The following is a 26358-nucleotide window of genomic DNA, read 5'->3' on the forward strand; positions in this document are numbered from 1 at the left end:
TAAATCACACACGTCATGCCTTCTTCATCAGTGCATACGCCCCAACACTGGATGCAAAGGATGACATCAAGGAGGCCTTTATGCTGACCGACAGAGTGCTAATCTCTATCCCCAGAGAAGTCAAGGTTGTGCTCCTTGGCGACTTCAATGCCAGAGTTGGCAGAGATGCTGACAATTGGCAGGGAACCATAGGGAGAAATGGACTAGGTAAGTGTAATCCCAACAGCCTACTCCTTCTCAGCAAGTGTGCTGCTCACAACCTCATATCACCAATACCTTGTTTAGGCAGGCCGACAAGTTCAAGGGATCGTGGCAACACCCACGAGCCAAACACTGGTATCTCATTGACTATATCACTGTCAGAGAAAGAGATCACCGAGATGTCCTCATCACCCGTATCATGCGTGGCTCAGATCACTGTGACACTGATCATCGACTTGTCAGGTCCAAGCTCTCACTTCACGTTGCCCCAAAGCGGCGAAGGCAGCATGCCTCCTGAAGAGGTTTTAATATTAAGCGTCTGGAGGATCCAGTGGTATCACATGCTTTCAGAGAGCAGCTCGATCATGGGCTTATAAACAACCCAACAGCAATCAACGTGAATCCCAGTGTCGAATGGGATACTCTTAATACTTTTTATGACAAAGACCTGCAGAGAGACCTTCGGCCAGTACAAAAGAATACACCAGGAATGGGTTCATGAAAATGACGCGGCAATCAAAGTACACATCGATGATAAACGGGCTGCTTTTACTGACTGGCAGAACAACCCTCAGTCTCGGACCAAACTGATACCTTCCGCAAGAAGAAAGCGGCAGCCCAGCAGGAACTTCACAATCTAAAGAACAACTGGCTTAAAAATAAAGCATGTGTAGCACAAAAACTTACAGATGAGCACAATATGTGCGAATTTTTCATTTCCACTAAAACATTTTATGGGCCAGTCACTCGTGGCACAGCCCCCCCTTCGCTCATCTGACGGTCACCACATAATTAAAGACTATGAAGGCCTCCTTCCGCACTGGAAAGAGCACTACCATTCATTGCTCAACTGAAACACCGATGTGGATGTCCAGACTACCCAGCAGGTCCCTCAACATCCAGAGCTGACCCAACTCAGCTATCCTCCATCCCTGGATGAGGTAGCTACTGCCATCAAACAGATGAAAAATAACAAAGACTCAGGGCCTGATGGAATCCCAGCCGAGGTGTATAAAGCAGGAGGACCTCTACTTACCAGCCGTCTCTACTCTCTCATGGAGAATATATGGGAAAAGGAGGAAATCCCCCAAGCTCTTAAAGTTGCCTCCATTGTCAATATTTATAAGAACTAGGGGGTCCGGTCAGATTGTGGCAACTACCGTGGGATCTCGCTGCTCTCCGTAGCTGGCAAGATTATATCCCGAGTCCTCCTAAACAGACTTCTTCGTGAGGCTGACAACTTCATCTCAGAATCTCAATGTGGTTTTATACCATCACTGGCACCATTGACATGGTCTTTGCTGCCCGCCAGATACAGGAAAAGTGCAGAGAACAGTGTCGTGACCTGTGCATGGTCTTCATCGACCTAATCAAGGCTTTCGACTCGGTCAACAGGGAAGCCCTCTGGTGGACCCTCAGCCGTTTTGGCTGCCCACCAAAATTCATCGCCATTGTGAGGCAACTCCACGATGGCATGAACGGCAGTGTTCTGCACAACGGCACCCAGTCAGAGTTCTTCCCCATCCAACCAGGGGTTAAACAAGGGTGTGTACTGGCACCGACTCTCTTTTCCATCTTCTTGGCTGCCTTCCTTACTGGTGACAGTGCCAATCTAGCCAGCGGGGTGAACATCGAGTACCGGGTAAAAGGGGGTCTTTTCAACATAAGACGACTCCAGGCAAGAACAAAGGTGTTGGCAGCTTCCATTAGTGAACTTCAGTATGTAGACGACCTCACCCTTGTTGCTCACACAGAACACGACCTACAGGAGATTCTGAACACCTATGCAAACGCATATGCACACTTCGGCCTTGAGGTGAATATACATAAGACTCAGATTCTGTTTCAACCTGCCCCTGGTTCAGACACACCTCCACCATCCATCCAGCTTAACAGTACTACCCTCTCTAATGTTGCCCACTTTCGGTATCTCGGCTCCCATCTGTCCACCACCGCACAGATCGATGAAGAAATTCAGCTTCGGATCAGATGTGCATCTCACGCCTTGGGCGGACTCCGAAATCGTGTCTTCAGCTGTAGGGAGCTGAAATTATCCACAAAGTTGCATGTATATCGAGCAGTGGTCCTGCCCACCCTACTATATGGCAGTGAGACATGGGCACATACAGGAGGCACCTGAAGGCACTTGAAAACTTTCACGAACGTAGTCCCATCCTCCGAGTTCGCTGGGATGACAAGAGAACAAATGCCAGTATTCCTGCTGACACCAACTGTAGGAGCATCGAGGCTACCATTATCCATGAACAATTACGTTGGACTAGCCATGTTACCCGCATGGATGACAGTAGACTGCCAAAGCAGCTACTTTACTGTCACCTAACGAATAGTAAACGTAACGCTGGCGGGCAATTGAAAAGGTATATGGATAGTCATAATACAAACCTGAAAAGAAGCCAAATAGACCTCCTCACCTGGGAGTCGATTACTCCACATCGTTACGCTTGGAGGAACAACACACGGGAAGGTGTCAATATTTTCGAGTTAGCCCGACTGCAAACCAAGGCAGATAAGCGCCAACGTCGGAAAGACGCTGCTACCGCTCCTCCCACAGTAGATGGAACCCTTCACATGTGCAATGAATGTGGACGACGCAGCCTCTTTAGTCACCTCAAAACTCACTAACCTAGGTGACATCCCTAATATCCCATATCATTTTACGATAGCTGGATGATCGTCATACTCGATTCCGTGTGACAGCATGTATGTATGTATGTAATTTTGTGTGTTCGCTAAACTTATCTACCTATCTGTGTGTGTGTGTGTTTTCATTGTTCTTGATAGCCTTGGCTTGGCTCCTTTTGAACCCAGTACTCTTCTCGATTCCACAGCTTGGGTTGGTAGACCGTTCCACACATCTACCAGCCTCTGTGTGAAGAAGTATTTCACTATGTTCGTTCTGCATGATATCTTGCCGTGCTTCAAGTTATGTCCCCTCGTGTTGATGATGCATTACATCACGAAAAAATGGCTCGGGTTCATGTTTTCCAGCCCATTCAAGATTTTTGTAATGTCCCTATGAGATATGCATTTTGTTTCTTGTCTGTAGAGTTGTTAGTCGGGTACGGGTGAACAGTTATATCTCATTTGGGGTCGATACTGGTTCAGTTTGGGAGGCCGAGGGAGGAGTTGATCTTTTTGTCGTGACTGTAACTCTCTATAATTCCTAAATCTTGGCTGGCTTTTTTCACTGCTGCCCCCAATTGTTGCGTTGCCTTTAATAGTGCTCTATCACAACCCCTAGATCTATTTCCTTATCAACAGTATCTAGAAAATTTTTATAAACATAATAGTTGTAATTTTCACCACTTATCAACTTACTCGTCGTTCGGGTGGTTGGTCTATCCAATGTTAGTACAGGAGGTAACCATAGTCCGGGAAACCTGTGATGTTTGGTAGTGCTCGGGCCAAGTAGGAGAGATACGCGCGTTACTGCATTTTTCAGTCCTGAGACCATTTGAACAGCTCGTGCAGATTTTTTGTCATGGTTGAGACATCATCTTGACCTGTTACCCTTCCCAATATCTTTGTGTCGTTCCGAAGGTAATAATAATAATAATAATAATAATAATAATAATAATAATAATAATAATAATAATAATAATAATAATAATAATAATAATATGAAGTGTCTATTTGAGTTAGTTATACTATTAATGAACTTATTCTAGTTACTCATTTAACTCTGAACCCTTGGAAACAATTAGTATCAGCAATAATAGTAGGGGTAGCATTTACTATACATGCAGTTATGGAAGCACCAATAGTAGTTTTGATAATAGTAGTAATAGCACCAATAGTAGTTGTAATAATAGTAGTAGCACCAATAGTAGTTTTAATAATAATATTAGTAGTAATAAAAGTAGTAGTACCAATAGTAATTTTAACAGTCACATTATATAATTAAAGGTATTACCATCCAAGGGAACTGGTGCTCCTGGGTCGTCGCGCCGCCCACGATTCTATTAACACCGAAGGCTTCCCCGCACCGTCCCGCCCATCCTTGACTGTCATAGAAAACTTGGTGAGTTTCATCACTAACAATGGTATTTTGTGTGCGTCCTCACCCAGTCATATCTTTCTCATCTCTGTCATTCTTTCGTTTTCCTTTAGTTTTTGTGTATCTCTCTCTCTCTCTCTCTCTCTCTCTCTCTCTCTCATACACACACCAATACACACACACACACACACACCAATACACACACACACACACACACACACACACACACACACACCAATACTCACTCGCCAGGGCCTGTGCAGATGACCTGGTGTTGCTCTTTGGTGACGTTGGAGACTATAATATCGGCACCTGTGGAGCAAACACTGTTACTATGACCTAAACACTGTTATTATGACCTAAACACTGTGTTATTATCACCTAAACATTGTTGCTATGACCTGAACATTGTGTTACTATGACCTAAACATTGTCACTATAACCTAAACATTGTGCTACTCTGACCTAAACACTGTTATTATGACCTAAACACTGTTATTGTTACCTAAACACTGTTATTTTTACTTAAACACTGTTATTATGACCTAAACACTGTTATTGTTACCTAAACACTGTTTTATTATCACCTAAACATTGTTACTATGACCTGAACACTGTTATTGTTACCTAAACATTGTTATTATGACCTAAACATTGTGCTACTCTGACCTAAACACTGTTATTGTTACCTAAGCACTGTTATTGTTACCTGAACACTGTTATTGTTACCTAAACACTGTGTTATTATAGCCTAAACATTGTTACTATGACCTAAACACTGTTATTGTTACCTAAACACTGTTATTATGACCTAAACACTGTGTTATTATGACCTAAACGTTGTGATACTATAACCTAAACATTGTGCTACTCTGAGCTAAATACTGTTATTGTTACCTAAACACTGTTATTGTTACCTAAACACTGTTATTGCTACCTAAACACTGTTATTATCACCTAAACATTGTTACTATGACCTAAACACTGTTATTGTTACCTAAACTCTGTTATTATGACCTAAACACTGTTATTGTTACCTAAACACTGTTATTATGACCTAAACACTGTTATTATGACCTAAACATTGTGATACTTTGACCTAAACACTGTGTTATTATGACCTAAACGTTGTGTTACTATAACCTAAACATTGTGCTACTCTGACCTAAACACTTATTGTTACCTAAACACTGTTATTTATTACCTGAACACTGTTATTGTTACCTAAGCACTGTTATTATGACCTAAACACTGTGTTATTATGACCTAAACGTTGTGTGACTATAACCTAAACATTGTGATTCTCTGACCTAAACACTGCTATTATGACCTAAACACTGTTATTATGACCTAAGCACTGTGTTATTATGACCTAAACATTGTGTTACTCTCACCTAAACATTGTGTTACTATAACCTATACACGGTTACTATGACCTAAACATTGTTACTATGCCCGAAACATTGTGTTACTATAAGCTAAACATTGTGTTACTATAACCTAAACATTATGTTACTATGACCTAAACATTACAAACATGAAAGTCTTGATGTACGATAAGTTAATCCTCTAAGTGGACGAGGTAATCCGTTCATTACCGCGTAATTAACATATGATTTATTCAATGATCCTCGTAAATCGGTTTTTAATATGGTTTAATTTTACTGGTCGGATAGTTGGGTAATTTGTTTTATTACGATACTCTCTAGGTACGATAATTATTTGTGTTGTTTTAGTTGTTTATACGATACTGCCACGGGATGATTACCCAGCAATTTTTTTTTGTCATTTTAGTTCATTACGATACTCCGCACAAGCCACAGAGGGGAGAGGGACGTATACTGTACCTGTGCCGTTAGCATTTAGTGCCCGGTAGCGACACATGAACCCCTTGTAACTGTAGGTGCTGTCGCTCTTGAACACGAGCGTCATGTTACTGCTGGAGGAGTAGAACGCCTGGGACTTGTCACCACAGTACCTGAAATTCAGATTCTAATTGAGAGCCTTTTTAGAGTCAGATTCACATCTTTTTAGAGGCTGAATTGAGTTTTTTTCAGTCTAACTCTGTCTTGCAGAGTCTAATTCAGAGCACATGGTTTTAGCAATTTCCAAGACCTTTTATAATCTAAATCTTTCAGAATTTAATTCAGGGCCTAATCATTCCAGTAGTCTGAAATTTAGAATCAAATTTGTGGCCTTGTCAACAGTGTCTAAACTTTAGTCTCATTTTGTACCTCGAGGTTTTGAACCTAATTTAGTGCTTGGAATCTATCTATCTACACCAAACCTTCCGCATCCACACTCATCCACTCTAACCTAACCACTCACCCGCACCTATCCACTCACCCAACCACACACCCACACCCATCCACTCACCCAGCCACACACCCACATCCATTCATTCACCAAACCACACTCCCACACCCATCCACTCACCCAACTACACACCCACACCCATCCACTCACCCAACCACACACCCACACCCATTCATTCACCAAACCACACACCCACACCCATTCATTCACCCAACACACCCACACCCATTCATTCACCAAACCACACTCCCACACCCATTCATTCACCAAACCACACTCCCCACACCCATCCACTCACCCAACCACACACCCACACCCATTCATTCACCAAACCACACACCCACACCCATCCACTCACCCAACCACACACCCACACCCATTCATTCACCAAACCACACTCCCACACCCATCCACTCACCCAACCACACACCCACACCCATCCACTCACCCAACCACACACCTATACCCGTCCACTCACCCATCCACGCACCTGCACCCGTCCACTCACCCAGTCACACACCCACACCCATCCACTCACCCAACCACACACCCACATCCGTCCACTCTCAACCACACATCCACACAAATCGACTCACCCAATCATGCACTCACTTACCCATCCACTCACCCAACCACACACCCATACCCATCCACTCACTTGCTCCCATACATTCAGTCAACCACTCACCCACACACACCCACTCTGACAGGGAACGGCACTGCACTCACCTAGATTCTCCTTCTTCCTGTGGGCCGTTCACCTCCACGGGCCCATTGTCGGACACAGAGAGGTAGTCGTTCTCGCACCCGTGGGTACCAGGCTGTATCTCTATGTAGGCGCAGTCCAGCCCTATTGTGTACTCCTCTGGCAGCTGGGGACAGGTCATGTGTTATCTCTCTCTCTCTCTCTCTCTCTCTGGAACTATATCTTACATTTTAACTCAAAGATATAAGATGTTCAAAGGCTTAAGAATAGCTGTTATGTCACCATTTTCTGTCGCCGCTGCCGTCGGCATTGCCGTCACCGCCACCGCCGCCACTGCCGCAGCAGCAGCAGCAGCAGCAGTCGTCGTCTCTCGAGGTTGTACACAGGAGGAACGAGAACGACAAGAACAGGGCGTAGCCAAGAGAATCCAGAATGTGGATCAAAGCAGCTTCACTCCTCTGGTGTTCGCAGCCTGGTTGAGATGTTGCTTGCCCTTCTCTCTACATAGGTCTACATTGTTTTGCCTCAGAGAAACAAGATCATCGGCCTCTAAGCCAACAACAGTCGCAGACATGGACTATGAGGCAACAGTCACTGAATGTCGCATAGATATGCGGCTTAACTAACTCAACTAGGGTAGTAGGGTGTGTCATAGGAGGGAAGATCAGCTAAAACTAATGGCCCATCACTTTTTTGGTAGATTTTAGTGTATATAAACAGAAAATAATTTCTGTTTCAATATTTTGCAACCTTTTACTAGGTAAATTTTAGCGTGAAATTTATCGAAAATCTAACGTACAGCTGCATTAGTGCATTACAATTAAATAGTGAACATTGCTTTCTGACTTCATTCTTTAACAACCCAACTAACAATATTTTTTTCTGTTTCAGATTCTGATGCATTTATAAGTTGATAATATTTGCGATGGCTGCCAGTCAGGACGAGGAACCAAAAATCCAGCCATCTCAGTCACTACCTTTGGGTCTGGGAGAGAGAGCCCTGAAGTCGGAGTTGCCTACATTGAGAGAGATGCTTTGAGATACGGTGTTTTAATCAGGCAAATCAGTGAAAAGAACCAAAAGAACTTACACAAACAAAGACATTGCCAGTGATATGACCAAAAGCTGTCTTGGCACAGTACACTCTGGCTAACGCTCAGTTCAAGCCTCCAGTCATAACAAGTCAGAAGAAGATTAGTGAGAGACTGCTAGCCAGTTGGGAAAAGGCAAGAGATATATCTCTTGGGAGAGGAAAACTTGCAGTTAAGGACAGCTTTGCCAAGCAACTGGACCAGTTATTTAACATAATTACTTGCAAGTGCCCAATTGTTCTCTGTCCTGAGTTTGGATGCGATCGTGACTGTAAATCCGAGGCCCACATCTCCTGTATTTGCAAGCGTGAACTGAAGATTCCTGTGATCGAACTGGCATTTGTTAAAGCACAGAGAGAGAAGACTGGCAGTATAGGGGCTCTCATGATTTCTAGCCAAGATATTCCGGAGTCCAAGAGACAGGAGGCTGCCACAGAGAGACAGAAGAGGAGAAGAGCTGTTGAGGAAAGAGACTGAGGAAGTGCCTTAGGTGAGGTAAAAGGCCGATGATTGAGCCAAGCTGATTCAGAGTTTAATGACTTCCCCATGGCTGATCCGAGTGCTGATCAGGAGAATGGTGACTTTGTCCCCAAACTCCAGAAAAATAATGATCCCAAAACCTTCCAGGCATAAGATTCGAAATAGGAAAGATATCCCGAGCATAGCTCTGGCCAGCATGCGACACCACACTGGTCTCAGAGAAACTGCAGAGATAGCAACAGCTGCCTGGACTGACGGTGGTTTGATAACACCTGATGATGTTCACCTGGTGATAGATCATAACAAAGTAAGGAGAGCTCAGGAGAAACTTGTCAGTAACCTAGAAGAGGAGTTTGATAAGGGGATAAGAGAAATGGAATCAATTGTTTGTTCTTTGATGGGAGAAGGGATGACACTAAAGTGTTCATGAAAGTTGGAGATTCTGGACAAGTTGTTCCCTGCCATGGTGAAGGAGGAACACCACCCTGCTGCAGTGAACCAGGAGGGAAGTATTTAGGTATTTCACTCCAGAGAAAGATGACATCAGGAAACCAGCTGAGATAGGTGGCAGATAACATTGTGAACTGGCTCAGAGAGAGGAACGTAGACCAGACCCCTGCAGGGCCATTGGAGGGGACAGCACCAACACGAACACAGGGTGGCAAGGGGGGGGGTCATACAGTGGATAGAGCGGAAGATTGGGAAGAAGCTGGTCTGGATTGTTTGTGACCTCCACACCAACGAGTTGCCACTCAGACATCTGATCCAGGAGCTGGATGGCAAGACTTTCAAACAACAGATGGTCTGGTCCTCTTGGCAAGATGCTGGACTCTGCCACTGAGTTAGAAATAAATCCGAGCTTTGAAAAAATCACAGTTGGCCCTCCACTCGTTGAGCTTGCACATACTGTCATTGACGACCTGAGTACTGACCAGTACTATGGTTACATGATTTGCAGTGCCATCAAAACTGGGGTCATGCCTGATAGGACTCTGTTTTCTACCTGCAGATAGGTCCAGTCTCACATTCTAGGTGGCTCTCACAACGCTCTCAGGTTCTGCAGAATTTGGGTCGCCCATCATAAACTGAAAGGGAACCAGCTTCACAACCTGAGACTTATTGTCCAATTCATCGTGAGTGTCTACTTGCCAAATTGGTTCAACACCAAGGTCAAGTCATCGTTCTCCGAAGGTCCGAGGCATGCTCTCTTCCAGCTTGAGCTCCTGAGGAGTCAGCCAAGGAAGGTTGTTCAGATTGTGGAGCAGACTGTGAGGAGATCTTCCTGGTATGCTCATCCTGAGGCAGTTCTGCAGACAATGCTCTGCAGTAAGGATGAGGAGGAGAGAAGAGTGGCAGTCAAAAAGATCTTGGATATGAGACTTATGAGAGGATCTGGGCATGACGAATCAGTTGGTGACGATTCCTTCAGGGTCAGGAAGACTCCTGAAGTCAATCTAGGTGCCAAGACCCTCACTGATCTCATAGATCTGGATAACATCCAGGTTGGCAGTGAGCCCACCTCTTACCTGCAGCTTCTCACCAATGGTGAAGTCAAGGGCTTTCTGGACAACCCCATGCATGTCCTGCCTGGCCTCACTTGCACCCAGGTATGAGCGTTGTGTGCAGCAAGTGAGCTGAGGCCAGCAGTCACGTGTACAGCCAGGAGAGGCGAAGGCTACATCCGAGCTCAGGTGGTCAGCAGGAGGTGATGAGTAGAAACAGAAGCAAGAAAGAACATGTTGTTCTCTATGGTGTGCAGCAACACCGAATTAGTAGTAGTAAAACCGGTTTTGTATTTGATGATTTTTGTTTCTAAAGGAATATTAAATTTAATAAATGTCAAGATCATTCGTTTCACTATTCTGGATCATTTCATCTAATAAATTAACCTGATACATTTACTTTTACTTTCAATAGCTATTTGAGTGGTGTTGGTAAAGGGTGGGAATACTGAATATTTTCATAGAGTTCATAGTTAAATTTACCTAGCAAAAATGGCTTTTTCAAATCTAGTATCACATGATTCTGCGCCGAACTTCATCATTAATACCATGGGCCGATTTTTCAAACTCAAAAAAAAAATCGCCTCCGTATATTACACCCTACTAGGGGGTAGTTACTTTTGTATTAGGATAGTTAGGTAATAAAATATGTGGAGAGGGTATGGCTATAAGGGGAGGTTGGAGGCCATAAAAAAAGTAGTAGAAGTAGTCGGAAATTGCTAAGACTGAGCCACTGCCTGATGTGCACTATCCCTGACATCGAGCTTCTCCTCCGTCCTCTAGAAGAATCCACCAGGAACACATTTATTCCATCACTAGTGAAAATCCACCACTTTACCCCAACAGAAGGATTACTCCTTGCACTACCACCGAGACAAGGAGGAATGGGAATCACTAACCCAGAGGAGCTTGATGCCGCTGAACATCTGTCAAGCTCACGGCAGGTCTCACTGAGCACATACTGTAATAAATTCAATGCAGCAAGTGAGGTAGACACCAACGAACTACACAAAATCTGATGCTCCCTTTCAACAAAATGGCAACACACCCAAAGTGACAAACTTCAACAATAATGCAACAACTGTCCGAGATCGTAAAGAAAAAAGTAAAGGTAGCGCATGAGGTGGGCGCCTCAAAATGGCTAACAACTCTATCGATAAGAACAAAGGTTCTCAGCCTCAGCAAACAAGAATTTACAGTACGGTTGGCCAGTGGAAGGCATGCCCGCTCAATGCGTGTGTGGAACATCCTCCGACATCAACCATGCCATAGTGTGCAAGAAGGGACTTGGCAGCAAATATGTTGAAGAAGATATGCCATGACTTCACTGAAGAGCCAACCCCCTCCCCCCCTCCCCTCCCAGTGAATGGAAAGCACTTCAATCACAGGACTGCCAACACCACCAACGTAGCCAGAGTAAGGCTCGAGTATTTTGGACGGCAGACAGCGGGCCTTTTTTGATATATTCAATCCCCTCGCTGCTTGTCACAATGTCCTGTCTCTCGAGGCGTGCACACAGTATGAACGAGAACGAAAAGAACGTAGTGTATGGAGAGATAATCTAGAATGTGGACCAAGGCAGCCTTACTCCTCTGATGTTCACGACATCAGGGACCAAGAGTAAGGTGTTTCTACGTCAGACTGGCTGAAGTGTTATCAGAACAGAAGTAGCAACCCATAAGTTACGTTGCAGGCTGGATGAGGTGTCGGCCTATCTTTCTTGCTCAGGTCTGCTCTGCTGTGTCTCAGGGGAACAAGATATAAACCAACAACAGTCACAAGAGGCAAAAGTCACCGAATGCCTTAAAGATAAATATGTGGATCAACTAACTCAGCATGGGTAAATAATTATGTATTAGGATAGTTAGGTAATAAAATGAGTGGAAAAGGTGTGTATAAGGGGAGATTGGATGCCAAAAGAGTAGTAGTAGTAGTAGTAGTAGTAGAAGTAGTCAAAGGCGAGAAGAGTCGTATTTGTATAACTGAACAAACACTCAGCAGACCAGGGTTGTCATGTACGATCACACACCCTTGAATACACTACTCACTATGATCTTGTAGACGCAGTACATGTCGTTGGGATAGAAGAATGGGTAGTCGGGAGAGGTGATGAGCCCTGTCAGAGCAGTGAACACCCGACCACATCCGGACTTACGCTCTGGGGACAAGAAGAACGAGGGAGAGAAGGAGGGAAAAGAAAAGGGAGGAGGAGTGTGGGAAGAAGAATTGCAGGAGAGAGGGAGGAGAAAGATGGAGAAGGAGAAACAGGGAGAAAAGGAGGAGGAGGAGAATAAGGAGAAAGAGGAAATTAGAATTAGTAGTATCGAGGCGAAGCTCAATGGATTAATTTGGTTAATTACCACCACCACTACCACTCACTATTACCACTATCTATTACCGTTTATATGTCACTACCACTATTACCACTATCTATTACCGTTATATGTCACTATTACCACTATCTATTACCGTTATATGTCACTATTACCACTATCTATTACCGTTATATGTCACTATTACCACTATCTATTGCCGTTATATGTCACTATTACCACTATCTATTACCGTTATATGTCACTATTACACTATCTATTACCGTTATATGTCACTATTACCACTATCTATTACCGTTATATGTCACTATTACCACTATGTATTACCGTTATATGTCACTATTACCAACTATCTATTACCGTTATATGTCACTATTACCACTATCTATTACCGTTATATGTCACTATTACCACTATCTATTACCGTTATATGTCACTATTACCACTATCTATTACCGTTATATGTCACTATACCACTATCTATTACCGTTATATGTCACATTACCACTATCTATTACCGTTATACGTCACTTTACCAATTCTATTACCGTTATACGTCACTCTTAATTAACTATCTATTACCGTTATGTCATTATTACCACTATCTATTACCGTTATATGTCACTATTACTAATTATCTATTACCGTTATATGTCACTATTACCACTATCTATTACCGTTATATGTCACTATTACTACTATCTATTACCGTTATATGTCACTATTACCACTATCTATTACCGTTATATGTCACTATTACCACTATCTATTACCGTTATGTAACTATTACTAATTATCTATTACCGTTACATGTCACTATTACCACTATCTATTACCGTTATACGTCACTCTTACCACTATCTATTACCGTTATATGTCACTATTACTACTATCTATTACCGTTATATGTCACTATTACTCACTATCTATTACCGTTATATGTCACTATTACCACTATCTATTACCGTTATATGTCACTATTCCACTATCTATTACCGTTATATGTCACTATTACCACTATCTATTACCGTTATATGTCACTATTACTTACTATCTATTACCGTTATATGTCACTATTACCACTATCTATTACCGTTATATGTCACTATTATACCACTATCTATTACCGTTATATGTCACTATTACTACTATCTATTACTGTTATACGTCACTATTACCACTATCTATTACCGTTATGTCACTATTACTAACTATCTATTACCGTTATACGTCACTATTACCACTATCTATTACCGTTATACGTCACTATTACCACTATCTATTACCGTTATATGTCACTATATCACTATCTATTACCGTTATACGTCACTATTATCACTATCTATTACCGTTATACGTCACTATTACCACTATCTATTACCGTTATACGTCACTATTACCACTATCTATTACCGTTATATGTCACTATTATCACTATCTATTACCGTTATACGTCACTATTACCACTATCTATTACAGTTATACGTCACTATTACCACTATCTATTACCGTTATACGTCACTATTACCACTATCTATTACTGTTATATGTCACTATCACTATCTATTACCGTTATATGTCACTATTATCACTATCTATTACCGTTATATGTCACTATTACCACTATCTATTACCGTTATATGTCACTATTACCACTATCTATTACCGTTATATGTCACTATTACCACTATCTATTACCGTTATATGTCACTATTACCACTATCTATTACCGTTATACGTCACTATTACCACTACTATCACTTCTATCACCATCTTCAATCACCATTACTACCACCACAACAACAGCTACTCATATGTGGAACAAAGCTGTATAACTGCACCATTGTAAAACTGTACCATTGTATAACTGCACCATTGTATAATTGTACCATTGTATAACTGCACCATTATACGACTGCACCACTGTATAACTGAAACTTTGTATAACTGCACCACTGTATAACTGCACCATCGTATAACTGCCCCATCGTACAACTGCACCATTGTATAACTGCACCATTGTACAACTACCCCATTGTATAACTGCCCCATTGTATAAATGCCCCATTGTATATCTGCACCATTGTATAACTGCACCATTGTATAACTGCACCAATGTATAACTGCCCCATTGTATAACTGCCCCATTTATACTGCACCATTGTATAACTGCACCATTGTATAACTGCACCATTGTATAACTGCACCATTGTACTACCCCATTGTATAACTGTTCCATTGTATGACTGTACCATTGTATAACTGTACCATTGTATAACTGCACCATTGTACAACTACCCCAGTGTATAACTGTTCCATTGTATGACTGTACCATTGTATGACTGTACCATTGTATAACTGTACCATTGTATAACTGCACCATTGTACAAATAAGGGCATTGGGGATGAAAGGATGGAGGTGGGGGATACTAACCGTTGTCTCCGGGGCGGCTCCTGAGGTCAAAAGGTCGTACTTCGAGGGGGACTCCAGGCCTTTCCTCCACCTCCATCTCCCCAGACTCATCTCTCGACACCACCGGGAACCTGAGGACAATATCATACTTTACTCGAGGACGAATTCGTACAGAATAGAGGACGAGATTGAACGTTATTCGAGGGTGAGACCAAAGGCGAGACCGATGGTGAGAAATACATTACTTGAGACCCAATACCCACAACACCCAATACCCACAACACCCAATACCACAACACCCAACTACCCACAACACCCAATACCCACAACACCCAATACCCACAACACCCAATACCCACAACACCCAATACCCACAACACCCAATACTACCTAATACCCACAACACCCAATACCCACAACACCCAATACCCACAACAATACCCACAACACCCAATACCCACAACACCCAATACCCACAACACCCAATACCCACAACACCAAAATACCAACACCCAATACCCACAACACCCAATACCAACAACACCCAATACCCACAACACCCCAATACCCACAACCAATACCCTACACCCAATCCAACAACACCCAATACCCACAACACCCAATACCAACAACACCCAATACCCACAACACCCAATACCAACAACAACCTAATACCACAACACCCAATACCAACAACACCCAATACCCACAACACCCAATACCCACAACACCCAATACCAGCAACACCCAATACCCACAACATCCAATACCCACAACACCCAATACCAGCAACACCCAATACCCACAACACCCAATACCCACAACACCCAATCCACAACACAATACCAGCAACCCATACCCGCAACACCCAATACCAGCAACACCCAATACCAACAACACCCATTACCAACAACACCCATCCCCACAACACCCAATACCCACACACCCAATACCCACAACACCCAATACCCACAACACCCAATACCCATAACACCCAATACCAACAACACCTAATACCCACAACACCCAATACCTGAACCCAATACCCACAACACCCAATACCCACATCACCCAATACCCACAACACCCAATACCAACAACACCTAATACCAACAACACCCAATACCAACAACACCCAATACCAGCAACACCCAATACCAGCAACACCTAATACCAGCAACACCCAATACCAGCAACACCCAAATACCCACAACACCCCAATACCTACAGCGCACTTCCACAACGCCCAATACCAGCAACCCTACCGGCACCCATACCAGCAATACCTAATACCCGCAACACTATATACCCGTAACACCGAATAAGCGCAAGATTGAAACCCATCAGACCATATACCGCGGAACTAATACCCATCCGACCTTATACCCGAAACTAATACCCATCCGACCTTAAACCCGCAAGAACTAATACCCATCCGACCTTATACCCGCAAGAACTAACACCCATCCGACCTTAAACCCGCAGAACTAATACCCATCCGACCTTATACCCGCAAGAACTATACCCATCCGACCTTAAACCCGCAAGAACTAATACCCATCCGACCTTATACCCGCAAGAACTAATACCCATCCGACCTTAAACCCGCAAGAACTAATACCCATCAGACCTAAACCCGCAAGAACTAATACCCATCCGACCTTATACCCGCAAGAACTAATACCCATCCGACCTTAAACCCGCAAGAACTAATACCCATCCGACCTTATACCCGCAAGAACTAATACCCATCCGACCTTAAACCGCAAGCCATACCCATCCGACCGCCCGCACCGCAGAACTAATACCCATCCGACCTAAACCCGCAGAACTAATACCCATCAGACCTGAAACCCGCAAACCAATACCCATCCGACCTTATACCCGCAAGAACTAATACCCATCCGACCTTAAACCCGCAAGAACTAATACCCATCCGACCTTATACCGCAAGAACTAATACCCATCCGACCTTAAACCCGCAAGAACTAATACCCATCGACCTATACCGCAAGAACTAATACCCATCCGACCTTAAACCCGCAAGAACTAATACCCATCAGATGTAAACCCGCAAGAACTAATACCCATCCGACCGTAGCCCGGCAAGAACTAATACCCATCCGACCTTAACCCGCAAAACTAATACCCATCCGACCTTATACCCGCAAGAACTAATACCCATCCGTTAAACCCGCAGAATATTCCATCAGACCTTAAACCCGCAGAACTAACACCCATCAGACCTTAAACCCGGAACTAATACCCATCAGACCTTAAACCCCGCAAGAACTAATACCCATCAGACCTTAAACCCGCAAGAACTAACACCCATCAGACCTTAAACCCGCAAGAACTAACACCCATCAGACCTTAAACCCGCAAGAACTAACACCCATCAGACCTTAAACCCGCAAGAACTAATACCCATCAGACCATATACCCTGAAGACTCACTTAAACTCGTGCTGGATGTTGAAGATGGGCGGGTTCTTCCTGAACTCTTTCACTGGTATGGGTACCTCGTTGGGTTTTGGTCTGGGCAGCTGTTCTTACCCCCATCTCTCCTGCCGACTTGACCCTGGGCTTATTATCTTTCCTGTCCGTGTCTGTGGTCTTAGAATCTTCCCCGTCTGTGTCTGTGGTCTTAGGCTCTGCGCCGTCTGTGTTTGTGGTCTTAGGCTCTGCCATGTCCGTGTCTGTGGTCTTCGGCCCTGCCCCGTCTGTGTCTCTGGTCTTAGGCTCTGTCCCGTCAGTGTCTGTCGTCTTGGGCTCTGCCCTGTCCTTGTCTGTGGTCTTATGTCCTACCCTGTCCGTGTCTGTGGTCTCCCTTTCGTCTGTGTCTGTGGTCTTAGGCTCTGCCCGCTGTGTCTGTGGTCTGTGGCTCTGCGCCGTCTGTATCTTTGGTCTTAGGCTCTGCCCTGTCCTTGTCTGTGGTCTTAGGTTCTGCCCTGGCCGTGTCTGTGGTCTTAAGCTCTCTGCCCGTCCGTGTCCATGGTCTTAGACTCGGCCCTGTTCATGTCTGTGGTCTTTGACTCGACCCTATCCTTTTTCGTGGCTGAATAATCCGCTGTCCTTTCGGCCAACAGCTTCTTTTCCCCTTGGGCCAACGTCTCCTTGGCCGGGCGTCTGTTACTCTCTTGATCCTGGGTCAGTTCTTTCTTGGCCTGTTGCCACTCAACCTGGTATTGCTGGGCCAAAGCTTCTCTGGCCATCTTCAGCTTCTCATTCTCAGCCACCTGGTTCCTCTTCCAGTTGACCTGACCGTCCAAGGATTGCCGGATGACCGCATTTCGCAGCGCCTGGACAAAAATACTGAAATGTATAGCCATGACTCACTTTTGCCTTAATACTGAAGGGTGGATGAACGTACACACAGTAAAATAAAAATATCTCTCTGGGTGTTCAAATGAATTTCAAAATGAACATTGCAGCCCCAGTTGTCTCGGTAGAGTTGTGAAAATCCTTCGTCCGTTGTGTCATATTGTCAAACATCAAATTGTAAATATACTTACCTGATTGTGTGTACGTTTAGTGTGGAGGGAACACGCCAAACGTAGATCACACACACACACACACAAACACACACACAGGGAGACTAACTCCTACCACTACTACTTTGCTGTCACTCGGAATCGAGTATGACGATAATCCATCTATGATACAATGATATGAGTTATTAAGGATGTCACCTTCGTTGATGAGCTGTGGTGACCGAGGCCGCTACGTGATCGGTAAGGTTGTCCACAATGTTGCGCATGAGGCCTCCATCTAGTGCGAGAGGGGCGGCGGCAGCGTCTTTCTGGCGCTGGCACTTGTCTGCCTCAGTATGTAGTCGGGTTAATTCGAAAGTATTGACACTTTCTCTTGTGGTGCTACTCCAAGCGTTACGGTGTGGAATGATCGTCTCCCAGGTGAGGGGGTCGATTTGGCAATTTTTCAGGTTTGTCTTAAGATTATCCTTATACCTTTTCAGTTGCCCGTCAGCATTACGTTTACTATTCGTTAGGTGACTGTAAAGTAGCTACTTTGGCAGTCTACTGTCGTCCATGCTGGTAACATGGCCAGTCCAACGTAGTTGTTCATGGATATAGTAGCCTCGATGCTCCTACAGTTGGTGTCAGCGAAAATACTGGCATTTGTTCTCTTGTCTTTCCAGCGAAGTCGGAGGATGGAACGTAGACTACGTTGGTGAAAGTTTTTAGGGGCTTGAGGTGCCTCCTGTATGTGACCCCTGTCTTGCTGTCTTTCAGTAGGGTAGGGAGGACCACTGCTCGATACACGTGCAATTTTGTAGAGAATTTCAGTCCCATCCAGTTGAAGAAATGGGTACGGAGTCTGCCAAAGGCTTGAGATACACATCTGAATCGATGTTGAACCTCTTCATCGCAGTGGTGGACAAGTGGGAGCCAAGGTACTGAAAGTGGGTATCATTTGAGACAGTAGTACCGTTAAGCTAGATGGATGGTGGAAGTGTGTGGTTGAACCAGGGGCAGGTCGAAAGAGAATCTGAGTCTTAAGTGCATTAACCTCAAGGCCGAAGTATGCATACGCATCTGCGTAGGTGATTTGGATCTCCTGTAATTCGTGATCATAGTGAGCAACAAGGGTGAGGTCGTCTGCACACACAAGTTCAGTGATGCAAGCGGCCGACACATTTGTTCCTGCCTGGAGTCGTCTTATGTTTAATGTCCACCTCGCTGGCTAAATTGGCACTGGCACGAGTAAGGAAGGCAGCCTTGAAAATGGAAAAGAGAGTTAGTACCAGTACACATCCTTGTTTGTCTCCGTTTGCAGTTAATAATGTTATTAATTTTAATATGTCAAAGACATTTTTTTTAAACTGCAAATGTGACAGTTATATAGTAATGTTTTTGTCTTTTAAGTCAGAATCCTCCAATTTTGCCATTGTACATAATATACTCTCCATAAGGCATTGCAGACTAAGGCTTGAATAGCTGTTCAACCACAGGTGTCAGTTTCCCCAGTTTAGTGTTTACATACATATGTTTGTAACATGGTTAGATATATGTAAAGGGTTTTTCTTGAGTTTAGTTTATTCCTCTGAGCTTGGAGGGTGTGACCGAGAGATGTAATAGCCTGTATAGGCAGAAGTATTTATATAAGTGGGTTAATTATATTAGACTTATATAACTTTCCACTAGCTATGAGGTAGCACGTTCAGAGCACGTGTTATGGTGTGCCCATGGTAAGTCACGTCACTTAGTGCTGAGCTAAGACATTGAGTGGCCGGCTGTCTGGCCTCCTGATGCGGGCAGTAGTTTGATATCCTTGACTAGAGGAAGACGTTATTGAGAGCCATCGTGGATGGTTCCGTCTTCCCTCGAGGAAGACGTTGGTCATATTACCGTTCTCCCTCGACAGGTATTACAGGCACTCTTACTCAACCCCTCACCCCAACAGGACGTATTTTAGAAGAGCTATTTAACATAGCCTCCGTCCTCATTTAACACTCATAGCTACAGTGATTAAGTTACGGTGATATACACTTGGAACTGTATATAATATATTTTAATAATAAATAGAAGAAAGACAGTTTGGTTTTGCTACTAAAACTTATACTTTTACTTGTTCCAGCCCCATTAACTCATCTAGAATCAATGGTTAAAGGGACAGTTTGTCGGATTTCGCTTTAGTAGCCTGTTTATCGTTGCATTGCCTTCATCCACTGGTCTAGTCGTTGGGTTTCCATGTTGGTCACCTTTTCTGCCTTTTCCGCCGTTGGGGTCATACTGGAGGCCTGTAAGCATTATCTGCCTGATGCTTGGAGCCACCTCAGATTTTTTCTTTGGGGTTTACTTCCGTAGCCTTATACCTACCAAGGTTAATCCCCAAGCATGGCAGTGGTTAGTAGGGGCCTGCTGCTCTGAGAGCCCCTATGGGTCTAGCCTGGGAACGTGAGACACCCAGTTATCGTGTGTTGCCACGAGGAGGCACCGCAGTAGTCTTGATGGTGAAGAGGCTGTGTACTGGCAGGGGAAGACTTACGCAAGGTTGGTTGCTTGTTAACCACTAAGGTTAGCCAGTGGCAGTATCTGAGAGCGAGAGGAAGTAAGCAGAGCTTTCACCTTAACACTTACATAATGCTGCCACACTAGACGTATTACACCACCCTGCACACACACACACATATACACACACATGCAAGATTTTCTCTCCCTCCTACTCCACATATCAAGAAGCGCTCAACACACTGACCCTCTCGGCTCTCGCTGGCTATCACCACTACCTCATTTGCAAATTTGGTGAGAAGCTTTTGCACCATCCTCGACACCGGCTCCTACTACCACCCGAGATCCCTCGTCCGAGAAATGCTGTTCGACACCACTACCGCATCCAGCCCATACGAGCACGAACTGATCGCGATAAGAACAGCCCAGTCCCAACCATTTAAAAAATTATCATTTACTTGTAGTCAACCAGTGTATTCGCTCCCAGTTAATCTTACTTTTTGCACTGTCACAATGTTGAAATGCCCTGTAGTTTGGCTTCTCCCCACCTAGTTATTATATATCATATTTGTATCACTTATATTTACCTGTATATTATTTGTAAATCAAGAGACCCATTCTCCAATTATGTAACTGTATATTTTCAGCCTTCCGCTGCCATGCCCTTTCAATAAACCGTTAATTTATTATGTATATGTTTATTACACACACACACACACACACCATCTGTGAGGGAATTACTACGCCACATCAAGCCCCTCATAGCACCATCTGTGAGGGACTTACTTCACCACGTCAAGCCCCTCATTACAACTATCTGTGAGGGAATTACTACACCACGTGAGGGTCCTCATAGCACCAACTCTGAGGGAATTACTACACCACATGAGGTCCCTCATAACACCATCTGTGAGGGAATTACTACACCACGTCAGGTCCCTCATAACACCATCCGTGAGAAAATTACTACACCACGTCAAGCCCCTCATGACACCATCTGCGAAGGAATTACTACACCACGTCAAGCCCCTCATAACACCATCTGTGAGGGAATTACTAAACCCTGTTAGGTCCCTCATAACACCATCTGTGAGGGAGTTACTACACTACGTGTCTGCTATTCAACACCTCAGCTCACATGTTCTACGTGACCTCCACTGTAAAAATTAACCTGTATGTTCACTGTATATTCCTTTACCTTTCTCTAATGAAAGCTTTTGTTAAACCACCAATGTCATTGTATGAAATAAGTCAATTATGTCCAATGAATATTTTCAGCCTTCGGGCTGCAGAACTTTTTCAGTAAACTGTTAATTATTATTATTATTATTATTGTTATTATTATACACACACACACAGGTAGACTAACACCATTACACACAGGTAGACTAACACCATCACACACACACAGGTAGACTAACACCATCACACACACACAGGTAGACATACACCATCACACACACACAGGTAGACTAACACCATCACACGCACCCAGGTACACTAACACCATCACATACATACGTAGACTAACACCATCACACGCACCCAGGTACACTAACACCATCACACACACACAGGTAGACTAACACCATCACATACATACGTAGACTAACACCATCACACGCACCCAGGTACACTAACACCATCACACACACAGGAAGGCTAACACCATCACACACACAGGAAGACTAACACCATCACACACACACAGGTAGACTAACACCATCACATACATACTTAGACTAACACCATCACATACACATTCCAGCACGATCCTATATAATTTAATCAAACGGGAGCTTAGGCATATTGCGAAAACTAAGCAAGTCATAGCCTTACATTACACTTGATAAATTTAGACAGCTTAGATGTTTATTAAGTCAAGAGGCAGTTTGCAATACTTTTCCCATTCAAACTCATGAGATGATCATTAGTGGTAGTCGTGGTGGGTGTGGAGAGGGATGTTAAAAACTTCAGAGGTTGTAATGATGAGTTTCTTTAATGTTAATGAAGAGGTTGATTTTCTTTTTCCCTTTTTCTCTTGCTCTTTACATTTTTTAAGGGTCGCGGACAGGTCTTTTGCCGTGTTCATATTGTCACGCACTCCGCGCCAATTTTTTTTTCTTTTTGCGAGACAATGTGACACAATGGGCGAAGGACTTGGTCATCTCTTCCGAGACAGCGGGAGTTGTATTTTTCATTTTGACGTCCATCGGACCCCACCTTGCACTGTCTCTGTACATTATTTGTATACCTGCAGTGTCAATGTACAGTACATTATTTTCATACCTACATTGTACTTTGTTTGTATTCCTACACGGTCTATGTGCATTGTTTGTATGTACAGTCTATGTACAGTCTCGTTCAAGATTCTTCGAACACTGCTGGAGACTGCTGGCAACTCAAGGCCGTTTGTTTACTATAGTACCTGGTAAAAATTATGAATAAATGTAAAAGTGATCGGTGATTGGTTACTTAGTTCCCCGTTGCTTAATTTAATGGTTGGGATTTGTTGTTTCGTATTATATTATGCTCCATACTATAGTAAACAAACGGCCTGGAGTTGCCAGCTGTCTCCAGCAGTGTTTGAAGAATCTTGAACGAGACTGTACACTCGGTAAAAAAACTGCCGTTGCAATTCCTCCACGAAACAAACTGACACTACAAACGAAGTGTTTCAAAAGGCCCCTGAGTCATTTCTCACATTGGTAGCCTACGCGTGTATGAAGATAATGCAGTATATAAAATGCCATAAACAATACTTATACATAATGTCATCTATACAGACGTACTATGACTGTGTGTGTTCGTGCGTGTGTTGCCTCGTGATAGTTAGAGTGGGCCCCCGTCCAGAAAGGACACTGTTCTAACCTCCAGCACCGACCCAGGTGGGCTAGAGATTATGGTTTCTGATTGTACATCGTTTGTATACCTGCATTGTCCATATACAGTGTTTATATACCTGCACTGTCCATATACAGTGTTTATATACCTGCACTGTCCATATACAGTGTTTATATACCTGCACTGTCCATATACAGTGTTTATATACCTGCACTGTCCATATACAGTGTTTATATACCTGCACTGTCCATATACAGTGTTTATATACCTGCACTGTCCATATACAGTCATCAACGAGATCTTACATCTAATGGAGCGAGGAAGTGTCGGGGTCAAAAGTTCGCTCCCGCCCAAAATGAAGGAACATCTACCCCAAATGAGATGAAACAGTCAGGGTAAGTCAGTTCGGAGACTCATTCCCGTGACTCAGTTTCACCACCGGAAGCGAACTTTTGCCCCTGACTGTACTTTAAGCTACAATATATGGGAAGATACTGGAAGCATAATGTATTGTCTAATGGTAGACCCTGCTGCCATATGGCATCATGAAAATTGTGACGAAGTCAAAGGTTGCTGATCTGACTTTCTCCCTCCTTTACACACAATTGCAGGGTTTCAATTGTTTCTCGTACTATTGACAACACAACATACATATATTGTTTCTCACTCTTGATCTTTTTTTCATATGTATTTCTTTATAGTTCTTTATTTTATTATTATTTATTATTATTATTATTATTATTTTTACTTATATTTTACTATTACACATTTCCCATGCCTGATGTGGGTCAGTGACCTGTGCCCGCGTTGGCTAATCTCCGAAAAAAAACATAAATATGCCCAAAGAAAGTTTAACTGAAAAATATATACAGTAGACTGTTCAAAGGACGCTTTATGATTTTAAGTTTAGGAGAGATTTTTTTAATATTTGTTAATCCATTACGAGGCCTTTTATTTTTTCCGTTACAGTATTTTAATCTTTTCTTTTTAACGACATGACATAAGCTGTACCCAACGCACCGCCTTCTCTATTGCCCGACCCTGAAGTAATTGACCAAGGAAGATGAGAATACTGTAAAGAGATAAAAATTATATATATATATATATATATATATATATATATATATATATATATATATATATATATATATATATATATATATATATTGACTTGTGCGGTGCGCTTGGCGTATCTTAAAAGTTGTACGAACTCTGTTTGGGAGGCGTTTACACAAAAAAGCTCGCTAATGATATGCCAGCTCAGGAGTCGAGTGAGAGAAGTCTTTGTACTGCAGCACTAGCGTATTAGTGGCTGTTGACACGTGGTGTCTACTCGCACCCGTAGTGGTGCCGTCCGGTTTAGTCTAAAAAATATATATGTATATTTCTTCCAATAAAATTTAAGTCACGTGCAAGTTTTGGACCTTATAACCATTATATTTAGCCCTACTCAGAAAAAAAAAAACAGTACACCACAATGGACTCAAGAAATCATTAAACCGCAGATGAATATGTAGCTGCGTGAGTCACAGATTAGTTGGCTTCAAGATTAAACATTTATCTGAACCTATAAACATAAAATATGTAATAAGATACATTTCAAACTGCACTGAACACTGTTATGAGTCAAACACCCAGCGCTGCTAATTACAGCTACCCACTGCACTAACACACTAGTGACTGAAAGTTGAATGACTACCAACTTACAGGCAAGTGGAAATCTACGAGTCAACTAGCTCTAGGGGCAAGTTACTCGCGGCTAGTCGTTGACACAACGCGAGTAAGACTCTAGTTGATATCGCCCAGCCCTTGGATCAAATAACCTGCCTCGTGTAAACGCGCCCTCAATCCGGCCTCTACCCTGGCAAACTAGGAAACCACGAATCCGACTGCCAGTGTTGAAGCCTCACCGTCTACATATTATACTGGGAGGCCACGACTCTGACCTCTACTTGCACTGTACTTTCGACTTCGGGCCTGGGTTTTTTTCCTGATTGTCGAGTCGTGCTGTAGGTCAAAAGCTTAACATATACTCGTAGTAGCCTCTCAGTGCTGGTGAACAAAAGATTTAACTTACTCGCTCTACCCTCCAAGAGTTTGACCTGCTTAACTGGATGCCGGATCCCAGAAGTCTTACCTCTATTCTTGTTGGCCTCTCGGGGTTGGGCCTGCCAGTGAGGAGCCCGTTCGTGGAGGTCACAGCCAGTAGGACAAGCAGGGCGCCGAACAGCATGGCTTTGCTCAGTGGCTGGCAGAGACAAGAGTGGGCGTCCCTGGCGACCTCCTGCCCTTATATAGGGCTAACCTTCCCTAAAATACATGACGTCATCGATACATGTGCGTTCAAATTAGAGCTAATTATTATAGAAGGTAAATTATGAGGTGTAGCGCATCAGCTGACACCTTAGAGACGAACACTAACTACAAATCCAAGTGTTTGTGAGCTACTGTACAGTATTTTAAAATTGTCAGCTAAAATTATG

At 43.4% G+C, this 26358-nt stretch overlaps 2 protein-coding genes across 2 annotated transcripts in view; both read right to left on the minus strand.

The window, feature by feature from the left end:
* LOC121871538 (ovochymase-1-like) overlaps positions 1-17881 on the minus strand; it is a 36104-nt gene extending 18223 nt beyond the window's left edge. Inside the window, exons 1-7 of the mRNA XM_042373978.1 lie at positions 17517-17881; positions 15082-15191; positions 12363-12472; positions 7265-7407; positions 6067-6197; positions 4465-4531; positions 4136-4226 (exon numbers count right to left, since the gene is read on the minus strand). Of these exons, the coding sequence (XP_042229912.1) occupies positions 4136-4226; positions 4465-4531; positions 6067-6197; positions 7265-7407; positions 12363-12472; positions 15082-15157 (618 nt within the window). The 5' untranslated portion in view covers positions 15158-15191; positions 17517-17881. The remainder of the gene's footprint in view (positions 1-4135; positions 4227-4464; positions 4532-6066; positions 6198-7264; positions 7408-12362; positions 12473-15081; positions 15192-17516) is intronic.
* Positions 17882-17899: 18 nt separating this feature from the next.
* On the minus strand, positions 17900-26126 carry LOC121871539. Its single transcript, XM_042373979.1, has 2 exons — positions 26013-26126; positions 17900-18361 (listed from the first exon to the last, which is right to left on the minus strand). The coding sequence occupies exons 1-2, from the start codon at positions 26106-26108 to the stop codon at positions 18029-18031; spliced, it is 429 nt and encodes a 142-aa protein (XP_042229913.1). The 5' UTR covers positions 26109-26126; the 3' UTR covers positions 17900-18028.
* Positions 26127-26358: the final 232 nt, after the last annotated feature.

Source organism: Homarus americanus, unplaced genomic scaffold, assembly GCF_018991925.1.
Source record: "Homarus americanus isolate GMGI-L3 unplaced genomic scaffold, GMGI_Hamer_2.0 scaffold45698, whole genome shotgun sequence".
NCBI lineage: Eukaryota > Metazoa > Arthropoda > Malacostraca > Decapoda > Nephropidae > Homarus > Homarus americanus.

What these genes read in the sequence shown, in the direction of transcription:
- LOC121871539 (XM_042373979.1), bottom strand. Translation starts at nt 26,108, where the DNA reads ATGCTGTTCGGCGCCCTGCTTGTCCTACTGGCTGTGACCTCCACGAAC. An exon ending in AGAGGCCAACAAGAATAGAG is followed by an intron (nt 18,362 to 26,012) that starts GTAAGACTTCTG and finishes ATTTTTGTCCAG; the next exon opens with GCGCTGCGAAATGCGGTCAT.